Consider the following 8,706-nt stretch of genomic DNA (forward strand, 5'->3'; position numbering starts at 1 on the left):
CTATTGACGTACTAAACGATTGAATGGGTCCCAGGTATCAGAAGACTGCAATTTTCGTGAATTTGTAATGCTATTTCAACCCGACTGACCTTTCTCTTTTTGTTTTTGTTAATGTAACGGTCCTGACGGGTGTTGTGTTGAAAAAGTAGAGTAAAGCAAAAATTAGGAGCGCAGAATAAGTACTAGGAGTAAAAATTACTCCTAGTAATTAAACACTAATTAATTAATTATATTTTAATAATATCATGACTTATTACTCTTCTATACATTATTGTAGTACCTCAGTATTACTAGCCAGGAGAGTTCAATCACATGGAGTAACCATAATTCATAGTAAAAGAGCCACCACGAGCTCCAACGACTCTAATATACATACTCCTACTTTTACTCTCCTATAAAGTCTCTCCAACGTCGTGTCTCCCCACTTGTTTCATCAGTGAAGCAAAAAACGAGGGGGGGAAAAAGCCAAAGCCAGAGGCAGACAAAAATCCTAGAGAGAGAGAGAGAGTAGAAAGGTCTTTTGATCTTTTCTTTTTCTTTTTTTCCTACTCTTTCTTTCTAATTAGCAGACACCAAATGGCTGCATATGTCGAGAACCGGCAATTCAGTCTCCTAGAACAGTGTCTACAAACGAGCGTCGTCCACGCCATTAAGCCCGGTCCAAACCACCGGTCCGATACCACCCGCCCGATCGAGCGCTCGGTTTTCGACGACTACTCATCCGGCGAAGATGAGAGCCAGAATGAAGAATTCGAAGAAACGATCAAGCAGGGGAAAATGGAATTAGAACCCTCCGTTTGTGATTCAAGGGACAAAGGAACCTCCGACCATTGGGTACACCGGAACCCGACGCTGATCCGTTTAACCGGGAAGCACCCGTTTAATTCCGAGCCTTCCCTGACCCGGCTCATGCACCACAGGTTCATCACCCCGGCCCCGCTCCACTACGTCCGGAACCACGGCCCGGTCCCATTGGCCACATGGGACGACTGGACCCTCGAGGTAACCGGGTTGGTCAAGCGACCGGCTCGGTTCACAATGGCCCAGTTGGTGTCCGAGTTTCCGTCCCGAGAGTTTCCCGTTACACTGGTATGTGCCGGTAACCGCCGAAAAGAACAAAACATGGTGAAGAAGACAGTGGGCTTCAACTGGGGCCCTTCGGCGGTGGCCACTTCGGTGTGGCGCGGTGTACCGTTACGGTGCGTGCTGGAGCGGTGCGGCATCTTGAGCCGTCGGATGGGAGCGCTGAACGTGTGCTTCGAGGGGGCAGAGGATCTACCAGGAGGCGGTGGGTCCAAGTACGGCACAAGTATCAAGAAGGAGTATGCGATGGATCCATCGCGAGACATCGTGTTAGCTTACATGCAGAACGGTGAGCTCTTATCGCCCGATCACGGGTTCCCGGTGAGGATGATCATACCGGGATTCATTGGCGGCCGCATGGTGAAATGGCTCAAGCGTATCATTGTAACAACTCAAGAATCAGACAGTTATTACCATTACAACGACAACAAAGTGCTTCCGTCCCACGTAGACTCCGAGCTTGCCAACGCCCAAGGTAAATTCCACCTGCATTTTTGAGTCCCACTTCGTTGTGCTTATTATGTGGACCCAATTTATAGACAACCTCTCTCTCTCTCTCTCTCTCTCTCTCTCTCTCTCTCTCTCTCGTCGTAGTAGTAGTAGTAGTATTCTAAGACAAGTGTAATTGTGTTAAATGCAGCTTGGTGGTACAAGCCGGAATACGTCATCAATGAACTAAACATAAACTCGGTGATTACCACACCGGGGCACGAAGAGATATTGGCGATAAAGTCGTGGACAAGTGGAACGCCTTACACGTTGAGGGGTTACGCATATTCCGGTGAGCCTGTTGGTTTCATGATACGAGTATTTTGGAGTGAGGAATTATTTGGATGTATGTTGTGTTGTGGCCTGTGGGGTAGGGATCTGACGGACGGTTCGGATGATAAGACATATATAATTAATACAGTAATTTCAACCGAACAAACCAAACAAGAAAAACATACGGCTACTGTGAAGTAGGAGTATAAAATTCTCAAGAGTCTGCTCTGCTGCTCCCCTGCAACCTTTTTTGGTTGTTTATTACGTTCTAGACCTGGAGATAGTGAAAAACTTAAAAGCTAAAAACAAAAAACAAAAGACGGAGACCTCTTCTTGTTTCTTTTTTTTGTTTGTTTGTTATTTTCTATTATTACAACAATTATTCCTCTCCAATTTGTAAAACGATCTTCAAAGCACGGTCAACCACGTGGCTTCGATGTTCCCCAACAACCACCCTCTCTTATTATTTATTTTTTATCCATAAAAAAAAAAAATTGATATTTAGTTACGAATTTTGTCAAAAACGTACGAATAAAAGAAAGATATTAACGACCTTGTTAGCAACCCATCATTCTTTCCTTCCTAAAAGCTGTCAAAGTCCCGTTCAAAGAAACTTAAAATGCCTTGTTTGGATAATGATTTGAAAAAAATTGTTCAACTCAAAAAATACTCATTACTCATGTTTTCAATCATTACTCATACCTATCTCCAATCATTATTCTCATTTCTCTATCTATTTCTCTCAAATCATTATCCTTACTTCCAATCATTACTCTCATTTCTCTCTCCACTCATAATTTTATAAAAAATTTCTCAAAAACTCATTCAAACACAGCATAAAAGAAAAGGTTAACTTGAAAATTAGTAGCAATAGCGTATACGTAATTAATCGTTTTGGCATGTTCCTAGAAATGGAAGTTTTTTTGTCAATCATGTGTTATGGTAATGGTGGGATGTTTTTTGTTGGGGTAGGGTAACCGAGGGGTACTAATTAATGGCATTTTGTGATGCAAAATAGGAGGTGGAAAGAAAGTGACACGTGTCGAGGTGACGATGGACGGAGGGGAAACGTGGCACGTGTGCCAGCTGGACCACCCAGAGAAGCCCAACAAGTACGGGAAATACTGGTGCTGGTGCTTCTGGTCTCTGGAGGTAGAGGTCAACCAACTGGTTGCATCCAAGGAGATGGCGGTTCGAGCTTGGGACCAAACCCAAAACACCCAACCCGAGAAGCTTATTTGGAATCTCATGGTGAGTGCTTGCTACGTTAGTTATTTGTTTGTGGTGTGACATGATCATTACGATCGAGTAATTATTCTGTAGTCCGGGACCACCATCACCATATTAATTAGAATGAGATGTTGTCGGTTAGATTTTTATTCATGTAACCAGTTGAAAATGATGGTGAAATTATTGTTCAAACATAAAATGAATGTAGTAGGCCATAGTACATAATAATTTCCCAAGTTAGGAATCAATCGGAATCCGAATGATTCCGAAAATAGGGACCCCGCCCTGCGCAGCCTTGTCCGGACCACCATACCTTGAATGAATGTATGTATATACCTTGTTGGTCAAGTAAAATGGTGATGTGTGGAGGATATAACAAACCTTATCACGTGAAATTCACATGGATGCATCTCCCTCCTTCCCTTTTCGTTTGACTTTTCGTCATTAGGTGTGATGAGTACATTCCATTTTATTAATTTATATATAGCTAGTAATACACCAAGTACGATTCGCCAATCCTCTGCGCTATCTGTAGTGACGAATATTTGTGGTCAAAACTCCCATGTTCAATGTATATATATCCGACATTTTATTTCGCTTTTGTCATCAATCACTTATTATTATTATGTGTACAAATGACACTTCCAAAATTAATTAAAAATTAGAAAAACAAACATACTAATGCACAAAATCTACTCATAATGAACCGTACTCATTCAATGTGTCATATCTCCATCCACTTCACATTTAATTGATTTTACACCACCCACGTCAATTATATGAATAAGGTACGTTCTATGAGCATTTTTATTAAAGTGCGATACTATATTGCAACACTGATGGAGAGTTTCACACGAATAATTGCAGTATTATGCTTTTCAAATTCTTTGCGAATTGGTAATTTTTTTCTCATCAATCTTTTTATACAAGACTTCGTTACCTAATTAAATAGAATGTTGCAGGATTTGTAATGAAAACTGCTGGAATAGTGATAATATATAATATCCACAGAACAGCTAGCCAATTCATTTGTAAGGATAAAACTGATGCACATGACCAATTTTCTCTCTATTTTATTTCATCCACTCTCTAAAACTCAATTATTGGATTCTTGTTCGGATAAATCTGTTGAGGTAATAAAAAATAATCTTGTTAATTTTTCATTTTTTTTTTTTTTTTTTGTGGGGTAAGTCCATGACCAAATTTTTACTCCTGTATCACCGGGTACATGGCCTATTTTTAACTTTTAACTCTTCACATTTGTTACCTTAATAATGAGTCAGTCAATGCATTTCCTTATGAAACCCCTTGCATTTTGTTCTGTTATCTGTAGATTGAATCCACTAATCTTAGGAAGATGTTACTCAAGTAAATAAATTTCTTCTTCCTATAAAAAAATAAAAAAAAAATTACAGGGCATGATGAACAATTGCTGGTTCCGAGTGAAAATCAACGTGTGCAAGCCCCAAAATGGCGAACTCGGGATCGTCTTCGAGCACCCAACTCAGCCGGGGAACCTGTCTGGGGGCTGGATGGCTCGAGAAAAGCACATTGAAACCCCCTCCATCAACGTCTCCTCCAATCAAAACATTGAAAAGAGCGTCGCTTCATCCCTCATAACCACCTCAAATCTCTACTCAATGTCCGAGGTCGAGAAGCACAACTCGGCTGACTCAGCCTGGATCGTCGTCCACGGCCACGTCTACAACTGCACCCGGTTTTTAAAGGGTCACCCTGGGGGCGCCGACAGCATTTTGATAAATGCCGGAACGGATTGCACCGAGGAGTTTGACGCGATTCATTCCGATAAGGCCAAGAAGCTTCTGGAAGATTATAGGGTTGGAGAGTTGATAACTACCGGATACGCGTCCTCTACTGATTGGACTCACTCGTCACCTAATAACTCAGTCCTCCCCAGTGCGTCGGAAACGAGGCAGACGGCTCCTCCTCTTAGAGAAATCGCGCGGCCAAGGAGTGTGGCGCTCGTTCCACGGGAGAAATTCCCGTGCAAGCTTGTGGAGAAGATTTCAATTTCTCATGACGTGCGGAAGTTTAGATTCGCATTGCCATCTGAAGATCAGGTACGTAGTGTTAGAACAAATTCACACAATTAGCAATTCGGACTTTTGAATTCCTCTCAAAATTAAGTCTTTTTCCTATTAGCAAGAAGTGTGTTTTCTTTAGTAGTAACAAAACAATATTTACTTCAGAAGCCAATTCGGTTAAGGAATTACTAAAACAAGATGTAGTAACAAAATGAATTCCAACAGGTGCTGGGATTACCAGTGGGGAAGCATATATTCCTGTGTGGGAAGATCGATGGTAAGCTGTGCATGAGAGGGTACACGCCAACGAGCACCATCGATCAAATGGGCTACTTTGAACTAGTGGTGAAGATTTACTTCAAAGATGTGAACCCGAGATTCCCCAATGGAGGTCTAATGTCACAGCACTTGGAATCACTCCCAATAGGCTCTGTTTTAGACGTGAAGGGTCCATTGGGTCACATTGAGTACACCGGAAAAGGCAACTTCACCGTCCATGGTGGCCAAAACAAGTTTGCTCGGAGGTTGGCAATGATCGCTGGAGGGACAGGAATCACACCCATATATCAGGTAATATAATGTTCGAAATTTTTGGAGTGCCACAACTTTAATATTTATGGTATATATGCAATTTTGTTTTTAATCCGGACATATCAAATTAATAAATTTCATAAGACCAAACATTTGTAGTGCAAGTGTAGAGCTAGAATTGAAAGGAAGAGCGAAATGCATTTACAAGGATCATATTGTTAAGGGAAGCATTCCCTTCAAAATTATATCACCACGATCTAAATCATTCATTTCATGGAGTTCGCTAAGAATTTTATTAGATTAAAAAATCAAACTAACTGAATACTCAGAACTTCATGATCGAGATATGTTATTTCTTAAAATGTGTGTGAATCATTCCTTTTAAATACTTGTGTTAAGAGATCACATTTTTTTAATATACGATCAACGTAATATTTTGTATGAATAAAGTGGTTGACCATATCTATAAAATGAGTGGTTCAGATTATAACGATGATATTTTAGTACTTTAATGGGCCCCATGAAGATGTAATGTGGATTAATACTATCTTTTTAAGTTTTGTAATTTTAGGCTCTGTTTCGAAAAGTTTTTATTTGCAAATTTTCGGTTTTGTTTTCGATCGATATTTTTTCAAACAGGCACCATAAACATGTTTGTGTTACTGTTTTTCTTTACAAAATACATAATCAATTCCACTAGTTTACTGAAATTCTAGAAATACAAAAATTGCGTTTTCATTTATTTTGAAAACACTTTCGACAAACAAAAATAAATAAATAAAAACTAGTATACTCACCAAACATTTTTTTTTAATAAATAAATAAATAACTGGCAATTTTACCAAACAGAGCCTTAGTATCTAATTTCGTAGCACCAAGAAAAAAAAATAACGAACTAATTTTAGTACTGATGTGTAAGTGTCCCCCAACAGGTAATTCAAGCGATATTAAATGATCCAGAAGATGAAACAGAGATGTACTTGGTGTATGCAAATCGGACGGAAGAGGATATTCTGATGAGGGAAGAACTTGATTCATGGGCAGTGAAGAATCCGAGGTTAAAGGTATGGTATGTGGTGGGAAAGTCAATAAGCCAAGGGTGGAGATATAGTGTGGGAAAAGTCAACGAGAGTATCCTGAGGGAACACCTCCCCGGGCGGGCGGAGGACGCGCTGGCGCTGGCGTGCGGGCCGCCGTCGATGATTCAGTCTGCGGTGCAGCCTAACTTGGAGAAGATGGGCTATGACATCAACAGCTCGTTTTTCGTGTTTTGATAGATTTTTAGATTAATTGGGGGGTTAAATAAAAATCAATTGAGGGTGTAAAATTATGGTATTTATCTTCTTCTTTTTCCTGCAGATACTCACAAGTGTATGAAATTGAGGAAGGTGAATATATGGATAATTTATTTTCTCTTGGGATTTCTTGCCACTCCAAAAATCCTTTTTTCTCTAATCAGCATAGGGGGACTGATGAATCGGTTTCCAACGCACTCGATCTCGGGAGTAGTAAATTGACTAAAGCCGAGAGCTGCTTTTCGCCCGCTCCCCCCAACCAATCTCTCTCCCACCCTTTAGCCCATTTGACCAAAATACCCCCAACCCCACCCTTTAATTTCTTTTTTTCTTTAATTCCTTTCTTTATTTAATTGCTTTTATCTTATTTAATTTCTTTATTTATTTATTGAATTAATTATTTAATTTTAATTTAGTTAACTCAAATTATATTTTCAACTAAATTACGTTTTTTACATTTAAATTTGACTTTATTTTTAAGAACTTTATATTATTTTAATTAATTAATTAATTTGTCTTAACAATGAATAATAAATAAATAAATTCTAATCAATAATAATAAATTTAAACAAAATTTCATTTTATTATAATTGATTACATATTTACAATTCATGAAAATATAAAAACACAAATTCTAATCAATATTTCCACGAGAAGCATTCAAACTTTGAGATTTGGACCATTAGAGATTACCAAACAGACTGCTCGGATGATGCATGATACCGTACTGTGCGCCTCCTACACAGCACTATCCCCATATTTTCTCTTACCCAAGAAACATAAACTATAGAAACAAATTTTCGATTAAGAAAACATTGAAGAAGGCAAAATACTGGAGTACGTAGTTATTTTGAATTTTAAGGATGCAGTTAAGGTCTTGCATTTCCAAGGTACAGCGCCATCAATAATTTATACTATCAAGGTGGAATAAATACACCGTTTATATATTATTTTTTAAAGACACTTAATGATATACACAGTTTATCTATGAAAATTGGAACATTTTCGGTTTAAAGAGAATAAATACACCCCTTATATATTAAAAAATATAGTTCAAAAATTAAGTGCTACAATTTTCAATTCAGTTGAACCGGGGCGAAGATCGTATTTTTTTGATTATTTTATCCTAAATGGTCATAATGAATTTTTGACTCTAAGGCCTTTCAACGAACACCCTAAGACTCATTATTTTGTTTCAAGGCTCTCTTAGGGTGCCCATTGAAAGGCCTTAGAGCCAAAAATTCATTATGATTATTTAAGATAAAATGATAAAAAAAATGATCTTTGTACCGGTTCAAACAGATTAAAATATGAAATACTTAAATTTTTTAATATATAAACTATGTAAAAAAATAAGTGTTTTAATTTTCAATCTGTTTGAACCGGTGCAAAGATTTTATTTTTTTGATCATTTTATCCTAAATGGTTGTAATAAATTTTTGGCTCTAAGACCTTTCAACGAGCACCCTAAGACTCCTTATTTAGTTTCAGAGCTCTCTTAGGGTGCCCATCGAAAGGCCTTAGAGCCAAAAATTCATTATGACCATCTAAGATAAAATGATCAGAAAAATAATATCTTTACACCGGTTCAAACTAATTGAAAATTGAAACACTTAATTTTTTAACTATATTTTTTAATATATAAATGGTGTAAAAAAATAAGTGTTCCAATTTTCAATCCGTTTGAAACGGTGCAAAAATGTTATTTTTCTGATAATTTCATTCTAAATGGTCGTAATGAATTTTCGGCTCTAAAGCCT

The 8,706-nt window shown here is 38.1% G+C and overlaps 1 protein-coding gene across 1 annotated transcript; it reads left to right on the forward strand.

The window, feature by feature from the left end:
• Positions 1-298: 298 nt before the first annotated feature.
• On the forward strand, positions 299-7,067 carry LOC131329574 (nitrate reductase [NADH]-like). Its single transcript, XM_058362779.1, has 6 exons — positions 299-1,558; positions 1,724-1,864; positions 2,864-3,096; positions 4,491-5,156; positions 5,346-5,690; positions 6,584-7,067. The coding sequence occupies exons 1-6, from the start codon at positions 577-579 to the stop codon at positions 6,923-6,925; spliced, it is 2,709 nt and encodes a 902-aa protein (XP_058218762.1). The 5' UTR covers positions 299-576; the 3' UTR covers positions 6,926-7,067.
• The last annotated feature ends 1,639 nt before the right edge of the window (positions 7,068-8,706 follow it).

This window comes from Rhododendron vialii, chromosome 6a (assembly GCF_030253575.1).
Source record: "Rhododendron vialii isolate Sample 1 chromosome 6a, ASM3025357v1".
Taxonomy (NCBI): domain Eukaryota; kingdom Viridiplantae; phylum Streptophyta; class Magnoliopsida; order Ericales; family Ericaceae; genus Rhododendron; species Rhododendron vialii.

Excerpts from the sequence above, each read along its gene's own strand:
- LOC131329574 (XM_058362779.1), top strand. The coding sequence starts at position 577 with ATGGCTGCATATGTCGAGAACCGGCAATTCAGTCTCCTAGAACAGTGT. Across the intron at positions 1,559-1,723 it reads CGAGCTTGCCAACGCCCAAG|CTTGGTGGTACAAGCCGGAA; the intron begins GTAAATTCCACC and ends TGTTAAATGCAG. Across the intron at positions 3,097-4,490 it reads AGCTTATTTGGAATCTCATG|GGCATGATGAACAATTGCTG; the intron begins GTGAGTGCTTGC and ends AAAAAATTACAG.